The sequence below is a fragment of the Ochotona princeps genome, chromosome 2, assembly GCF_030435755.1.
Source record: "Ochotona princeps isolate mOchPri1 chromosome 2, mOchPri1.hap1, whole genome shotgun sequence".
Taxonomy (NCBI): domain Eukaryota; kingdom Metazoa; phylum Chordata; class Mammalia; order Lagomorpha; family Ochotonidae; genus Ochotona; species Ochotona princeps.
The window spans coordinates 40,871,975-40,890,782 of NC_080833.1; the positions used below are offsets into that span (position 1 = coordinate 40,871,975).

At 39.2% G+C, this 18,808-nt stretch overlaps 1 protein-coding gene across 2 annotated transcripts in view; it reads right to left on the bottom strand.

Moving 5' to 3' along the window:
* EPS15 (epidermal growth factor receptor pathway substrate 15) overlaps positions 1-18,808 on the bottom strand; it is a 154,881-nt gene that overhangs the window by 75,648 nt on the left and 60,425 nt on the right. For both annotated transcript variants that reach the window (XM_004588668.4, XM_058654906.1), the window contains exons 6-11: positions 16,044-16,109; positions 15,453-15,578; positions 14,886-14,945; positions 3,595-3,684; positions 2,531-2,676; positions 951-1,107 (exon numbers count right to left, since the gene is read on the bottom strand). In XM_004588668.4, coding sequence (XP_004588725.2) covers positions 951-1,107; positions 2,531-2,676; positions 3,595-3,684; positions 14,886-14,945; positions 15,453-15,578; positions 16,044-16,109 — 645 coding nt within the window. The remainder of the gene's footprint in view (positions 1-950; positions 1,108-2,530; positions 2,677-3,594; positions 3,685-14,885; positions 14,946-15,452; positions 15,579-16,043; positions 16,110-18,808) is intronic.

Sequence of the window (18,808 nt, forward strand, 5' to 3'; positions counted from 1 at the left end):
TGCTGTTTTCCAGGATGCGCACTGCAGGAAGCTGGATGGGAAACAGAGTAGGCCGATATCCAAACCAGGCATTCTAAAACACGAAGCAGGTATCCCAGCAGCTGAAGCAAACACTATTCCCCAGGAATTTTCACTTTATTAACTCCTTTTATACACAATCCCTTAGAATCATCACAGCAAAAGTGATTGTATAGTCCACAAAAAAAATGCAAAAACACACAGTAATTACTTTTAAGGACAAATTGGCAGTACACTTTGCCAATCTTAAAAGATTCTGCCAGTGCACTGTACCAGGAAAGATGATGACAGACAAATCAAGGCACAACATGATTAAAACAAGGCAACTTTTGAATATTCCCACTGCTGACAAGAAATGAAAACACTTAAAACTTGCTTCTAGCTGTTCAGACATGAACAGTCAGGTGTGAACTCAAGAAGAGAGGGTCATCTAAAGCCAAAATAAAATAAAATAAAATAAAATAAATCCCCCCAAAAAAGCCAAAACAAAAAAGACCAAAACAGGTTTATCCTCAACATAATGCTTTATTGTTTTTTTTCTGTTGTAAAATTGATACTATGTAACTATAATCTTAGATTCTTTTCAAAACAAAACTTACTCTATATGAGTATAGTTTACAAGAGTACAGTTCACCCTGTAAGAGTACAATCTCACAAATCAGGAACAACAAAAAAAATAAATAAAACCACATTTTTCCAATTTTAGGACTGGAAAATGCAATTTTCAGATGTATAATGAATAGCAGGAATAAAGTTAATGTTAAAGACGTTATACAAGACACTCAAACATATTTATATGAACAAATTAAACACAACTACTATACTGCCCTATTTGTAGACCCCAATGTTCTATCCAAACACAATCTAACAACTAATGTAGCACTTGAATCTTACCATGAACACACTTAGGGATTTCTTCTAAGTTGTCTCACCTTTTGTAAACTGGTCCTGTCTGACGGTGGAATCATCTCAGGGGTGAGAATAAGAGGAGGATCAATGCCTTTTACTAACTTTTGATTGATTAAGTGAAAGGCCAAGGCAAACTGATCCTTTGAAAGCTTCCCAGAATGTTTTGGGTCACATAATGACCTGTACAAACAAACAAAATGAACAGCTTAAAAATATCACATTGCCATTCTAAAAATTCTAAAGAAAAATACAACTATATGCTTTTTAAGAAATGATCGATTGAATTAAAAGACCAAGTGGCAGCTTGTCCAACCTCAACTCAGAAGTTAGAAAAAGATTAGTTCCTTCCTAAAAAGGAAATATTTCACCTTAGTGCTGAGCTGGGGCCTCTAATCTGGGTTTACTTTGTACTTATTGTCAATTTCTAGAAACACAAGAAAGAGCTGCAGTGGGTCAAAGACTCCCAACATTTACTACTCTCCAAATTTTAACATGACTCATTCAAGATGAAACCTGGCTTGTTGATAGCACCACAGTGGTTCTAAAAACAAGTAAAAATTTCCACTTCAGCTTTTTTTCCTGCATGCCTTGGAGTAGGAGGGTACAAGGATCACCAAGTCAAGGCAGAAACAACAGCTGCAAATGGAGATCACATGTGAAGAGAAGGCAGCAATCTGGAAAGCTTTACAAAATCACTTGCAGAGAAACAGCAAATGTCTTGTTCTATTTTCCTTTTAAACCCCGTTTTCGAAAGTCCTAATTTGTTTAAAAACAGATTTTATTTGAAACCTTCCATTGAAAGCCAATGTGGCCTACAGAAAGGACTACAGAGTTACACTACCAAAGAGGCCTTGCATTCCAGATTTTCTACTTATTCTGCTCGTGGCCTTAGTCAAAATGCAAACCTCTCCAGGTTTTTACTTTGCATGACAGTGGCCATTTACTCAGCATAGTATTCAGTGTAGCACCCCAGAGGGATAGTTATTATTAGCTGTGCATTCTTAATCTTTCTCAGTCTTCGATCCTTGCTTCCTTTAAGGCAGATCCATCACACTCCTTCCTCTGTTCTAACTTTCTCTAAGCTATGTTGCTCAGCCTTGGCTGTTGGCTACCTCAAGAGGACCTTTGATATACTTAACTTGATTGGTAACAGAAAAAGCACAAAATATTTGATTGTATACAGGAAAAGTACAAAATGTTTTCATATAGGTTACCTCAGTGTGAAATTCATTAAAAATACCAAGCTCTATCTTTGCAAGGATCAAACGTATATCTTTATGTAAAGTGTAAAAATATACATGTACCTCACATAATTATATGGCCTATGTCTTGAAGAAATGATTTTATAATGTTAAATAACTGTTTCTCCAATTTCAGATATTTGGACTCTGCCTTAAAACTTTCAATTCAACTGATAAATACAAACAGATGCTTTATTTGAATATTCTAACAGCAATTAAGAGATACTGTCAATCTTATAAAATTTCAGGTATCCAACTCCCAAACTTTTGTCCACTACTAAGAAGACCTCTTATGATTTAAATTTTTCTCTACAGAGTTCTGAAATAAAAATGTAATAAAGCACTGTAAATTAAAGTCTTACCAAATATGGGCTAGTAAGGTAGAAGGTAAACCTGTTTTCAGGAAGATTTCACGGACCTCCAATCCAGACACAAATCCATCCATATCCTTATCAGTTTTAAGGAAGATTTCATCATATTTAGCCTTTTCTACAGGAGATACAACCCACTACAAGGAGAAAAAAAAAAAAACGATTTCTGCCAAAATGAAGCAAACTCTGAGTGTCACTATTTCAACTCATGACAATATTTGGCACAAATTCCTCCCTACTAACAACACGGTACCACTTCTGTGATGTCTCACTCACAATGCTGTAATGAGGACAAAACAACAGAGAAAAAAACAGAACAATTAGGATTGTATTTATAGGTACACATCCTCACTTTTTTTGTAAGTAATGACCAAACCCAAAGATAGCTAACTCTTGATCTGTGAAAGCCTACATTAATATAGGTAGAGAATCTGAATAAACAAAATATTCAGCTGATTCTCTATTTTCATGTTTTAGTTTCATCCAGCATTCTTAACAATAGCCAAGTTGCAGATCTGCATATCCTCATATTATTGTTCTTTACTCAACATGACAAGACAAAGGTTGGAGAAGAAGAAAAAGCACTTGGAAAACCAGAATTATACATTTCGATCCCAAAGAATCAAGAGTTAGCTACAGATTGGACAAACATAATGATTAATAATGCCAGGGCAAGCGTGTTTTGTTAGCATGTAGCATCTTTCACATCCAAATTCAACTGCAGGTGATCAAGGCAAAATCAATGAAACATCCACATGACCTAAGGCTAAGAAATGCAGTTAATATTTGTCTGCTCCGGAACATCAATATGATGCATGCTCAAACAAAGGGAGCTCTAAATCTTTGATCCTTTTGATTGCTCCTTCTGTCCTTATCAGTCATCAACTATTAAAATGCCATGCATTATGTTTTAAAAAAATCCTTTAACACTGATAATTCTATACCTGTATTAACGGTGCTTTGGTAGGTAAAATGCCTACAGGTTGTAAAGAGTGGTAAGATTCCTTGGCTGATGCTGAAGGAGGGATCAGCAGCACAGAGCCTGACATACTGACCGTTTTTCTCTTAGATGGTGGCACCAGGGCTGCAGGCAAGGTCATTGGCACAGGTTCCTTCTCCAGTGCGCAGTATACCAGAAACATGGCCTTCAAAACAGATGAACCAGGGTCACACATGTATGTCATTTAAAAACATTCACCCAGTGAGTTTCTCATTATACAATAACATATTGTCTTCATGCTGTTTCAAATCCTCTTATTAAAAAACTCAGGCTAGGGGAAAAGAAGAAAAGATACCGGGATGGATGGAAGAGACAGGGAAAGGAAATAAAAGCAAAGTAATTTTATAAAGATAACCTGAGCAGCAAAAACTCAGAGGCCCATTCTTCATCTAAGGTCTTGCAATGTCAAGGGTTAATGACACTTTGGGGTGGTAAACAGTATCTTTAATTATAAAGAGCTCCAAAAAAATAACAGAAGAAAAATCAAATTCCAATAGAAAAATGGACACAATATAACTATTTTACAGAAAAGTAAACAGAGTAAGTGATCCAACTTTATCATATAAAATTATACCTATTTCACTCATGAGAAAACTACAAGTATCCCAAAATATCATTTCCACATAACTGACAAAAGCCAGCCTCATAACACACTTTTGCTAGCTAAACAGTAGGAAAACAGACACTATCACACTTTGTTAGTGAAAGTTGAGGGGTACTGGAAAATGGCACCCCAAAACATGCCCTTTGTACTAAGATTTATTTTTGCTGAAGGCAGTTGAGAGGTAGCAGATACAAGGTAAGCTCTCTGCTGTAACATTATTTGCCTAAAAAGCAGATTACATTTATAAAGGTGTCTGTTTCCCCTCTTTACAAGAGGATACAGTAATTGCTCCCCAGAAGCTTAGAATCTTGTAGATGGGACCAAAGAAATACGTTTACCATTACTTTTTCCATATATTCACCTTCCCACAAATGTGGCCCCTGCCAACTCAAGATCCTTTTCCTTTATCGTGCCATTTGTCTAAAAAACTGCATTCTTTGTTGAAGATGGAATGCAACCTGGTTTTTAAGCCTTCTAGTTGAGTGTTTTTTCCCCCTGAGTTGTCTTCCGTATACTTACAAAATATACATGTTAATCAAATTCCATGTTTTCCTTATAAATCTACATTTTGTCTCAAGGGTCCGGGGCAAGAACTTACAAAGGTAAAGAGGAGAATTAGTGGACAGATCTCTGTCTCTTTCAGTAACTTTCTTTTTTTGGAAAAGGCGAACTTACAAAATCAGCAAGACAGAGAGACAAAGAGATCTTCCATCTGCTGACTCATTCCTCCAATGGTTATAATGGCTGAGGCTGGACTGGGCCAAAGACAGGAGCTTCATGCAGGTCTCCCACATGGGTTCAGGAGTCCAAGGCTTTGGACCATCCTCTGTTGCCTTCACAGGTGTATTAGCAAGAAGCTTTGCCAGAAGTGGAGTAACCAGATCTCAAACCTGTACCTATATTGGATGTGGCATCACAGGTCGTGGCTTAATCTACTGAGCCACACCATCAGCTCCAAATAAAAGAAATCTTTAAAAAGTAAAGAAACTGAGATTCAGAGATGCTAAGCATCTTGCCCAGTACAATATTATTAAGAAATGATACAGGGCCCGGCGGCGTGGCCTAGTGGCTAAAGTCCTCGCCTTGAAAGCCCCGGGATCCCATATGGGCGCCGGTTCTAATCCCGGCAGCTCCACTTCCCATCCAGCTCCTTGCTTGTGGCCTGGGAAAGCAGTCGAGGACGGCCCAATGCATTGGGACTCTGCACCCACGTGGGAGACCCGGAAGAGGTTCCTGGTTCCCAGCTTCGGATCGGAGCGCACCGGCTGTTGCAGCTCACTTGGGGAGTGAATCATCGGACGGAAGATCTTCCTCTCTGTCTCTCCTCCTCTCTGTATATCTGACTTTGTAATAAAATAAATAAATCTTTACAAAAAAAAAGAAATGATACAAAAGAATTTTTAAATAAAACATTTTCTGGGTATAAAGTTCTTTTTCCAGATTTGATCATTATTAGCACACCTGTACTTTTATAATATACTATGTCTTTCTTTGTAACAGATGAAGATAACCTTCCCATATTGATACTCAGAGTTTAATTGGCAACAGAATTCCTTAGTCAGTGTGACAACACACAAACTTCTGGGCCCTGAAGTCAGAATTTTGGAATCAAAGGGGTTAATGTTAGGCCAGAGAATCTGCACTTGTAGCAGGTTCCCAGATGAAGCTGATGCTGCTGGCCCAGAGACCACACCTAACCATCTGGTCCAAACCAAGAACTCTCCAATCCCCGTTCAATAACCAGCCTGGAAGAATTCAGTTATAGCATTAGAAGGACATCAACTTTCTATCTCCAATGGCTTCAAACTAAAAAAAAAAAAAAAATCTGGCCAACACACAATTCCTAGTATATGTAATATCATGCGTAATATCATGAGATTGGCACTGAGTTAAGAAAAGTGACTAGCACACACGTTAAAAGGTCAGCACTCTCACTGCCACAGATGGGAGTCATTTCCTGGAAAAATGGACATTAGAAGCAAAAAAGCAATGTTAGCCATCTGCTGCCAAGAGACAACACATTTTTTAAAAGTTGAAAAAGAATATTAATTTCATATTGCCTTGAAAATAGTTTCCTTGACAAAACTGAAGAAAAAATCCACAAAATAAAACAAAGTAAGTAAATAGAATACTTTTAATACTGCAGGGTTGCATTTTCATTATTACATTATAATTTATGCTACTCAAGTGTCTGATATTGAAACAAAAATAACTAAATCAGTTGGTGTACCATATTAAAAAATAAAATCTAGGTGGTAATAGTTTTCAAACTAAACTGTACTATCAAATATACTTACAGATACTGAATTAAGAAGCAACTGAGTATATATTTTGATAATTTCAAAGTAAAAAGTCATGAAAACAAGTTTAACTTTACAAAGGCATCGCAGGGAAAGAGAGGATGAGGTTTTCCTGCTGCAGTACTAGTACCTGCTCGTTTCTCTGACTTTTCCACTCTTCATCTTTTTAGACAGTACAAAATTGGATACGTAGTTATAGAACTTCACAAGGATAACAAACAACTTAAACATGAGCACCAATCATTTTGTGTTTTCAAAGTGACATCTATCAGAGAGGAAATATGATCCTCTTGGCAAAATGTACCCTTAATGTGTCACTAAAAACTTTCAACTAAACTAAGTGGGTAAGAAATAAAACTCAATATTTCCAATTACTCAATACCAGGTTAATTCACCAATGATGAAATAGAATACTGATAATCACAAATATTTCTTAAACCCACAAAAAGACAGCTATAATTTTTAAAACCCATTTTATTTTTGTGTAGTAAATATAAATTCCTAAAAATTACGTTAACTGTGGCAAAACACCCAAGTCATGATAAAGCCTGACACAAACTAACATCCCCCCAAAAAAAGCTCCCAAAGAGATTGTAGATGCTAGATTTCTATTTCAACTTTGGGCTTCAAGGAATAAGAATATGAAAAGAATTTATACTTGAAAAGAAACAGGACCATTCATTAAAGGTACACATGGAAATGGAAGTTCCATAAGTTAGAATTTCTAGCTTCCTGTACTCCAATGAAAACAAAATCACCTCACAACATAAAACTAAAGAAACAAACTGGTGGGCTCCACACATTAGTCTAGCAGCTAAAGTCCTCGCCTTGCAGGCGCCAGGATCCTATATAGGCACCAGATCTAATTCCAGCAGCCCCGCTTCCCGTCCAGTTCACTGCCCGTGGCTGGGAAAGTCGTCGAGGACAGCCCAAAGCCTTGGGACCTTGCACCCACTTGGGAGACCCGGAAGAAGCTCCTGGCTCCTAGCTTTGGACAGGTTCAGCCCCAGCTGTTGCGGCCACTTGGGGAGTGAATCAACAGACGAAAGATCTTCCTCTCTGTCTCTCCTCCTCTCTGTATATTTGCCTTTCCAATAAAAATAAATAATTTTAAAAAAAGAAGAAATAAACTGGCTAATAATTTTGAAATAAGGGTTCGGTGCAGTAGCCTAGTAGCTAAGGTCCTCACCTTACACATGCCAGGATTCCATATGGGTAACAGTTTGTATCCCGACAGTCCCGCTTCCCATTCAGCTCCCTTCTTGTGGCCTGGAAAAGCAGTTGAGGACAGCCCAAAGCCTTGGGACCCTGCAACCCTGTGGTAGACCCAGAAGAGCTCCTGGCTCCTGGTTTGGATTGGCTCAGTTCCAGCAATTGTGGCCACTTGGGGAATGTTAACTATTAGATGGAAGATCTTTCTATAAATCTGACTTTCCAATATATAATAAATAAATCTTTAAAAAAAGCAGTCATACAAAAGGCTGCAGAGTACAAAAGACAAGCTTTTTATTCATTTACTTTAGAATATACTATTTATCAAATGAAGATAATACTATTCACCAGCTATTCTAACTGTACTAACACAAACATTTCTGTGAAATTTTAAATTTTTGTCTTTATAAAAAAAATCCTCACTACATCTTACTAACAAAAAGATTTGGACCACTGTATTTCAACACAAAAATCTTTTATAACTGTTTATAGAATTTGAGAATGTTTCAAAGTCAATTACCAAAATTCTTCACTAAAACCCATTCTCCAAGATCTGGAAACCTTTTTGTTTCCATTCTAAGGAGATATTTCCTATCACTTCTCAATCATCAACCAAATGAAAATCAAAGACTAGGGACGATGGCTGGAGTGCAGTCGAGCAGTTAAGACACTGAATAGAGACCCAGTGTTACGGCATATGGGTTAAGATGCCATACTACAGTGTCAGCATCTGATGTGAGTACCAGTTAGAGTTCTTGCTGCTCTACTTCTGATCCAGCTCCCTGCTAATGTGCCTGGGATAGTATAAGAACACCTAACTGCTTGGGTCGGCTCCTGCCTTCACCCTGGGCCAGCACTGGCTGTTGCAGCCATTTAAGGAATGAATCAGCAGACAGAAGATGCCCCTGCCTCAGCCCATATCTCTGCCTTTAAATAAAAAAAAAAAAATCTTAAAACACAAAAACAAAAACAAAAAACAAATCTTAAAACACAAAAACAAAAACAAAAACACCACACACTCATAAGGGTATCTATACCCTATCCCATATCATAGTATCTGGGTTTGACTTTCAGTTCTGGCCACTGACTACAGCGTACTCTGAGAGGTCACAGCAGGGGCATAGCTAGAGCTGGGTCCCTGTCAAGCACACAGAACTGATTGAACTCCAAGCCAGTTTGTGAGGGTAAATCAGTGAATAAGAGCTTTCTCTACTTTCTGCCTCTCATTTTTTCTTTTTTGTAGGTCTTAGGAATGAAACAACAGCACCAAACAAACCAGGACTGTGTAACTATGACTTGAAATCACTATACATTTCTATATTTTTTTAAAAAATACATATTTATTGTTTGAAAGACACAGTGACAGAGAGGGAAAGAGAGATCTTCCATCTGCTGATTCACTTCTAAAATGTCTACAACAGCCAACTCTGGGTCAGGCTGAAGCCAGGAACCAGGAACTTCATCCAGGTTTCCCACATACGCAGCAGCAGCCCAACCACTTGTGCCACTTTTCCAGGCACATTAGCAGGGAAACAGATCAGAAGCAGAGACGCTAGGGTTCAAACTGCTGCAAGCATGTGGGTTGCTGGTATTACAGGCTGATTAACACACTGAGCTGCAACACCAGCCCAACCCCATGTTTTATTTTTAAAATATGATAATATTCATATAGTCTTTGCATTTTCACTTGGGAAACAAAGAATAAATTAATGGAAGGACAAAAAAGACAGAGAAAAATCATACAATAACAAATTGCATCTAATAATTTATGGAAATACAACTTCCTCCTAACATATATAAAAATAAGTCATGAATTTAGCAACCAAGAAAACCTTCATAAGCGTTTTAGAGCAGAGGTATTATACATTACATTTTCCATTATCATCCAACTAAGTTAAAACACTATATGAAAATCTAAAACGAAAAAACAAAACAAGCTAATTTAATCACTTTACAGTTAAGAAACATTCAGATATCCAGGCTAAAAGATTATCTTTTAAAAATAGAGAGAAGAAAATATTGGTCTGAGGTCAGTGAAACCCAGCTAAACTTGTATTTAGGGAAAAACATCCTTTAAATGATTTTGGTATTATTGATGATAAAAAAAAGAAGAACTTAGTATTCATTTTCAAGAAAGTTTTAACAGAGAACAATGCAGTAAGTCAAGAGAAACTGAAAAGAAGGAATTAAGATAAAAGATGAAATAAAAGGCCAAAACAGTAAAAAGAGTTTTTTTTAAGTTTTATTTATTTATTTATGTTTTTTTAAAAGAAAGAATGAGAGGTGGGCAAGGGGTTACTGGTCATGCATGTTCCATTTCGTTGTTTATTTCCCCCCAAAAAGCTGGACCAGGACAAAGAAACTAGGAACCCAGAATTCAATTTATGGGTAGCAGGGAGCTTAGCTGGGTTATCACATATCTTTCATGGTATGCACTGGCAGGAAACTGGAGTCAGAAGCAGAGTCAGGACTCAAATCCAGACACTTCAACACAGGATATAAGTAACCTAAGAGGTGGTTTACCTGCCATGTTCCATGCCAATCCCCAAAAGATGGGTCTTGAAAAACAAAAATCCATAAACTACATAAAATCAGATTAAATGAAAAACTAGAAGGGCCAAAAATGAGATTTAGAATGACAGAATAGTGTAACCACAAACCCAGAAGAGATTAAAAGAATAATTTAAATTTGTTGCAAAGTCAAAGAAATTGCTAATTCCTTAGCAAAATAAAAATAAACAGAAACTATGAAAATGTTTCCAAATAAAAGAGTAATGGAAATGATAGATTTACCACTCCAGAGTTCATGAGTTTCCTTTAACCTTTGGGCAAGAGATGAAAATATTCTATTTGGAATAAATTATTCATTACTAAAATAACATGTCTATAGATAGAATGTCAAAACTCCTCTGTCGGTTCGGGCCTTGGGTTTGGGGGCAAGTGCCGCTCCCCGCGGTGTGGCGGCTGTGGGGGGTGCCCCTGCCGGGTCGGACCCAATGCTGGGGGCTCACACCAAAGACACTGCTGGAAGGCAGTAAACGAGTCCTCAGCCTCACCCAGGGTGACCAGTGCACCATTGCTGCCAGGCTTTGCCTGCTGGCCGCCCAGCGGCAAACTCTGGGGTTTTTTAAGATATGTTTGCTGCCTGGGGACACCCATGACTAAGTCCAATTTTAGTGTAGGTGAGTAGCGAATCTTGGGTGATTCCCAGTGACAGGGTCATGGAAGCTTAAGGCATGCGTGGGGACTGAGACCTGGTGGTTTGGAGGGAAGTACCCGGGAGATAATTTTGGTTACACAGATACACCGGCCCAATTAGGAATACAGAAATGGTCTATTAGCCTAGAACATCACTTATCATCACACACCAGCCCACACCAATGCTATGGATGGGGGCCTCTTTGGCAGTGATGGGTACCATTACCCAACTGTTTGGTGGAGTGGTGGAGTGGTCACATTTGGCAGGGTCAAGACTCTATCCAGCATGCGAGAGAACTTGGTCTGGGGGTAGACTCTATGGGGTTGTGTGGGCCCAACCCTGTGGAAATACAAGATCCCCTGGTTAGCTCGCAATCTAGGGTTGGGATGGACTAAGCTAGATGTGACCATGCCACCTGCCATCACACATGGGTGCAGGAACCCAAAACAGTCAGGGCAGGTCAAGGCAGCAGTACCTGAAAGTGCATCCTTTAACAGGATGTGGGGTGGGCCGTGCTGCCACTGGAAGGGGACAGAATGGGCAGGGCTGAGCTAACCTTAACTCACAAGAAACAACAGAAATCAGGTTGGAGCACAGGTCATGCCAAGTAGGTCCTTGCACCTACTGATCTGCGTAAGACAGGGATGCTAAGCCACAGCATCTAAGGGGACAGGATAAGTGAGGGGCTCTGCCAAGTTGAATCAGAGCAACCACTGGCCTTCACGAGATCTAAGGCTGGGAATAGGCCCGGTTGGGCAGCTAAGGAGATACTCTATCTGGGTTGAGTTTTTTACCAATGAGCGCATGGGCTGGAATTGGGGCTGCGTTCCGATCAGGATACGAGTATAATCCCACTTGGCACAAGTGTGGACTGGGAATGGAAGCACCAAGCCAGGCCACACTCCAACACCATCTGGTGCTGTGCAGGACCAGGGGAAATGTATGACAGACTAGGCTAGGTCTCAGCCCTTACTGAACCATGTGTAAGCTGTATGGGGTTATGGGAGACCCATGGCTGGGTTGAAACACCCAACAATAAGAACCAGATTGGGTTGAAGAACAGTCAAGAAACACCACTGTTCCTGCTAGGACAGGAGGTGAACTGAACAGGCCTGGGTCATGGACCCCCTGATATGCTCGAAACCTGGCACTGGGAGAGTTTCTGATGGAGGAGCCTGGGCAACTCCTCTGGCAGGACACAGTCCCTGCAGGTAAGCGCAAGAAACACAATAGGAAACAGCCCAGAATAGGCTATGGAAATTATCCCACTGGTATACACATGGCATGGATTGGGGGCAGACCAGGCTGAACCTGTTCACATCACCTGCTGGTGAGTCCAAGTGCCAGAGCAGAGTGTGGGTCGAGCCAGGTTCGGTTGTGACACATACTAGTACACAATAAGGAATGCCAAGGTGAGATGAGCCGTACCAGATGTGGTTGCAGTGCCCAAACAGCACATGTGATAATCAGGGGGAGGAGGCAAAGCTGACAGGGGAACATGGGCTCCCCTGCTGGACAACTACTTCCATTGGAAAGCGTGAGTCGGGCTGGGGGCAGATCAGAATAGGAAGGGCTGTAACACCTGTGGGCCTCTTGTGGACTAGATAAGGGAAGGGCCACGGTGGGCTGACTGTTCCAACTGGTACAAGCAAAAACTAGAGTGGGTGAGGGTTGGTTGGGCTAGCCGTAGTACTAGCTGGCAGAGGCTGGCACTGGGAGCTAATTCTGTCAAGTCAAATGCCAGAACTACCTGGAGAGTGCATAATCTGGGAGTGAGTGTGGCCTAGAAGGGAAATAGTGGGCACCTCCTTCGGGGCTACCACTCTCATTGGACAGCACGAACACCAGGACAGGGTCAGGGGTGGCTGTACAGAAGGGCACCTGCCAGTAGGTGTGTGAGCTGGATAGTAGGTTGGTTGGGTTGAGCTGGGCTTCAAGGCCCATCGACATGTGCGAGAGCTAAACAGGATGTGGGACAGACTTGACAAGCCTGCAGTGCGTACTGGCAAGCAAGGGAACCAGGGTAGGGGGCAGAACTGGTTGCGGTTATGGGGAGTCGCCCCAACCAGGCTGCAGCTCCAACTGGTTTGCGTGAGGACCGAGTATGAAGTGGGCAGGATCAAGCTGGACTACAACACCCGCTGGTTCACGAGGAAGACAGGGCTGGAAACAGAACAAACCCAGCAATCCCAACGACCAGCATGAGCATAAGCTGATTGGTGTGACGGATGGTGTCGGACTCTGTACTAGCAAACTCGCGCAAGAATCAGGTCTGGGATCATCTCAGACGAAGTTTCTTTGGAGATCCCTCCAACTGAACTGCTGATCTTAGAACCCCAACCATGAAGAGACTGTCAGCCAGTGGATTCTGAATAGACTTCATTGCTATTGGAACTGAGAGATTGGCAGCAATCCAGAACTGATGAACTATCAAAACTGTATGAGCAGGACCCTCAGAGCTTGCCTCCCATTGGGGATCTGGGATGGGTGGGAGGTTCGGTGGGGCTTTTCCCTTTGTTTTTTTCCCTGACCCCAGATACAGGGAAAAATGATATTGGTGTGGAAACAATGGTATTACCCACTTTCACCCTGTAGCCCTTGACCCTTTGTTCCCTAATCAACTAAATAAGATTATTAAAAAAAATAATTAAAAAAAAAAAACAAAAAAAAAAACCTCCTCTGTCTTCAGAAATGAAGTGAAACTGAAAGAATATATTGAGAAATATATTTTAGGAAAAATTTCTCCATTGCAAAAGCTATAGGATACAGAGGACAAATTGGGATATAGAAGACAGTACCAGTCAGCATCTTTAAGTAATTATCCCAAGGCATATATTCCTCAAAGTCTATTATCAGCCAGAATTCTTCACTACATCATCCCTTTTCCAAAGTATCCCATATTTATCAAATCCCTAATTCACAACTAGAAATCCTTGCTACCATTGTGAGGAGATATGTCCCATCATTTCAACCAATGAAACCCAAAATATGAAAAAACACATTTCCACTATAAATTTATCCTAAAATATTGAACTGTATAAATCCGAAATTAAAATGTGCATACTAACAATCTATTGGAAATATAATCTTCCTCAGGATGAACTAAAAGGCAAAATCTTGTAATGAGAAAATCATTAAGACATTCAAGAACCATTGTAGAACACTCAGCTCCTTAAAGACAACACTGGGGCAAGTGGGAGCTGGACAAGCAATGGCAAGTCTGTGCTTTGCTGAGCAAAAAACAACTAAACATGGATGGGCAAAGGAAGTACGAAGAAGCATGAAGATGAACGCTCTAACAGACATTATTTGTGCAAACTTGCTGGGAGCAGCAAGGAAAAGTACACAGCTCTTAGGGCTTTTTAAATTCTTGAAGACATAAAAAAGATATTTGCCACAGAAAGAGAAAATATGAAAATATACCATAGCAAAGGCTTGGACAAGGCCCATTATGAAAGAGAAATGAAAACCTATACCCCTCCTAAAAATGAAACAAAATGAAGTTCAAGAATCCCAATGCATGCAAGAGGCCTTTGGATTTTTTTGTTGTTCCAGCTATTCTTTCAAAAAAATTATAACCAAAGTAGAACACCCTGGTCTGTCCTACAGTGATGTTGCAAAGAAACTGAAAGAGATATGAAAACATTGCTATAGATAAAATGCAATCCTTAGAAAAGGAGGCCTTCAAGCTGAAGAAAAACATTAAAAAAAAAAAAAAACTGCTGCAGAATGAGTTAAAGGGAAGTCCAACTCCAACAATAAGGGGAGTTGCCAAGGCTGAAAAAAAAAGCAAGAAAAAAGACGAAAAAGAATGAATATAAGAAAAGTGAAAGTGGTAAGAGAGGAGTTACACAAAGAAGATGAGTGAAGTTATTTCCTGTCTAAATAGCTTTTAGCTCCCCTGTGCACAAATCACTTCTTTTAAAAGAAACATTGAGTTCCATGTACACACACACACACACACACACACACACACATCCATACACAGATACACACACATAAAAGATTTTGAGGGCATGTGGATTACTTACAACTGCAAACTCATCTCTGTCAAGCATTCCATCATGGTCAATATCACTCAATTCCCAAACCTTTAAAAAAAATAGAATTAACACAGATTAACAGTCTTTCATTACATGGACTCAGGGGAAGGAAGACAACGCCAGAGCTAAGCAAGTACCTGATCAACAAATTCGGATATTATCTTAAATGCACTGAGAAGTGACTAAAAGGTTATAAAAATACCAAGATTCTATTTTTAGGGAAGAAATCTCGCACTAATAGTGTAATAGGAAAAAAACTGTGCGAAAAACACAGGAAATGGCATTTGAAATAAACATGTATATAAAAATGTATGTACATACAATAACTAATTTTAATAGTTCATATTTTACAAGTAACAAATACAGAAATAAACTGGCAATGATTTTATATATTAAGTCAGAAGAGAAAATTCTTCAAGGACACAACTTCAAAATAATATTTTCTTTGGTAAGTACCTTTGATATATATACATACATAAATAAATATAAATACATAATTTAGATACATATATATAAATAAACCAAAATCACATTTAGGATTTAACAGCATCTTACTCTTCCAAGGATATCCACAGGTAACTTGGAGTTGAGCAGCACTGGTTTCACTTTATCACCAGATAGAAATCCATTGACTGGGATTAAACTATCAAAAATTGCATCATATTTGACCTTATCTTCAGGCTACAATACAAAAGAAAAAAAAAATCAAAAGCTCAATAATAGCAAATATTTATCAAAGTTTATTTGATCTGTTATATTTTTTATACAGCCTCCAAATAAGTGTAATGCAAACTTTTCAACTCCAAAAAAGGTTTCATTAAGAACTGTTCATTTTAGAACCATAAAGAGAATACCCAGTTAAACCAGTCAAGCAAGAAATAACATCAGTGAGGTAAATTAGTTGTTCATCAAGTATTTCAGTTTCAAAATCATCACGACATCACTACATTTTCTTTGCACTAACAGACAGTAATTAGACTATTAATAATAGCCAAAAAGTTTCCTCACATATTTCCAGTACCAGTATTTCTCTCAATATCCTTGAACATGCCTATGAGTCTAAGGTCGACTGCAATTTCTTTTGGAAGCAGAGAATGATACAGACAGATTAGAGGCAAGACAGAATAGCTAACAACGCTTACTTACTTTCACAGCCCATGGGAGCTCAGTGGCAGAGGCTCCACCGATTAGCAAAGGACTACTGGCATCATGCTACAAAGTGAAGAACAGTACATGAAGAGGTGAAATTCCCACAACACTAGGCAATAAAATAAAAGTAGTCTTTGGATTTAAACATATTGGCACAAAAATTATCAGTACACCAAAGACACTTATTTTACACTAACTCGACCTTTACCAAAGCCCTAATGATATAAAACATTTTCATTGTGTTAGCTATATAAATAGTTGTTGCACACCAACTAAATCAAGTAAGTACTATATTAGATAATCCCATAACAATTGAATTCAAGATAAAGATATCTGAATGTAAAAAAAATATCTAGAATCTTGGTAACTGATGACTTTTCCCCCAAGATTATTAAGAAAAGTAGAGTGAGAAAATAAATCAACATGTCATCTCTAAGTTATAAGTATTTAACGCCTATCAACAGCATGTCCAAGTTCTTATCTTTATTTGGTCAAAGAGACAGAAGAATATATCTGAGAAATCTTTCTAAAACCTTTTTACTTACTTACTTTAAAGGCAGAGTCAAACAGGGACAGGCAGAGATGTCCCGTCTACTGGTTCAATCTCCCAAAGTTCACAGAAGTCAAGGCAGAGTCAGGGAAAAGCCAGGAGTCCAGAACTTAATCCAGGTCTCCCCCGTGGGTAGCAGGGGCTCAGCTAGTTACACCATCCTGCTGCCTCACAGGGTCCATATTAGCAGGGGGCTGGAATGGACAGCAGAGCTGGGATTTGGAGCCCAGGCACCTGGAAATGTGATGCAGGCGTACCAAGAAGCACTTTAACACTAGGCCAAATTTGCATCCTAGGAAAATTTTCTAATAGTACAGTAAGAAGGTGTTGTGGTCAGCAAGTTAAACTGTTGTTTTGAGCACCTGCATTCTACATCAAGGTCCTAATTTGAGTCCAGCTTCCTGCTAACGTGGCTAGGAGACAAAAGATGATGACTCAAGTACTTGGGTTCCTGCCACTCATGGGGAAGACCAGGATACACCTCCTGGCTTCAGGCTGGCTCATCACCAGCTGCTGGAGGTATGTGAGGAGTGAAACAGCAGATGGACAATATCTCTCTGTCTCCCCCTCTCTGCCATTCTGCCTTTCAATAAATAAATAAGTAAATAAATAAATCTAAATGAAGGGAAGAAAGGACTCAAGAAAAATGGACAAAAGCTATAAACAGACATTCATATAAAAGCAACAATGGCTAATAAGCATTAGAATATCCATAAAATGAAAAGGACAAATTAAAATTATACTTAACCTTCTATGTGACACCTATTAAAACTGACAAGGATCTGAACAGTTCAATAACTGTATGCCAGCAAAAAAAAAAAGTAGGGAAACATAGACTTACATAAGTAGCTGCTGGTGGAAGTACACTAAAAAAAACACTACGGGAGACAGGCTGATAAGATGCATGGAGATTACAAAGGTGGGGCTAGCATCCTGTAACAGGTAAAGTCATCACCCGTGACACCAGAATCACATGTGAACACAGGCTCATGATCCAGCTGCTAGCTACTTCTATTTCAGCTCTCTGTTAATGGCCTGAGAAAAACAGAAGATGGTCCAAGTGTTTGGGCAGTCTATTGAGAGAATTAGAAGAAGCTCCTGTCCAGGCTGGTCCCAGCTCTGGCCATTGCAGCCATAAGGAGTCAGTCAATCAACCAGCAGCTTTTATGTTGAAAGATTAGAAACAAGCTAAACCCTATCAATAGGAAATAATTATGGTAATTATAAGAAATACTGAGTAGTTAAAGAAATATTTTATGTGATGATAAAGATCTCTAAAACATTATTTTTAAAATGGTACAAAATCAAATATTATACAGAGCCCAGCACAGTGGCTTAGTACATAAAGCGACTGTGTCTGTAGTGCTGGTATTCCATATGGGCAATAGTTCCAGTCCTGATTCTTCCACTTGCAATCCAGCTCACTGCTAATGGCCTGGGAACGTAGCAGAAAAATGGGTACCCCTGTACCCACATACGAGACCCAGATGGAGTTCTGGGCTCCTGGTTTCAGCTTGGTCCAGCTTGTGACCATTGGATGGAATGAACCAGTGGATGGAAGATTTTTCTCTCTTTCTCTATCTCTGCCTTTGCCTAAATTTGCCATTGAAACAAATAATTTTTTTTTAATAAGATGGACAGATTTTTTCTTTTTCTTCCTTCCTTTCTTTCCTTTTTTATTTATTTATTTTTTTAACAAAATTCACGTGGGAAGCAGCACCACAGTGTAGTAGGCTAAGCCTTTGACAGCAGTTTAGCATCCCATATTGGCTCCAGTTTGTGTCCTAGCTGCTTCCACACTGATCCAGCTACTGTTTACAGCCTAAGAAAACAGCAGTGGATGGCTGAAGTTCTTAGGCCCCTGTACCCAAATGGAAGACCCAAACAAAGCTCCTGGCTCCTGACTTTGGGCTGGCCCAGCTCTGGGCTATTGCAGCCAACTGGGGGAGTGAACCAGCTGATGGAAGATACTTCTCTCTGTGTCCCTCCTCTTTGTGACTTTGCCTTTCAAATAAAAATAAATAAATCCCTTTTTAAAAAATACATGTGTAGCACAATTAATGTAAATGAGGAAATAAGTATTTCTATTTTTAGTGTACATTAATGATACTAGAAGGATACATTAAAAATTGAAATTAAAAATAGTAGTAGTCACTGTGTAAGAAAACCATATAAGTTAAGTGATACAGGCTAAAAACTTTTAAAACTATGT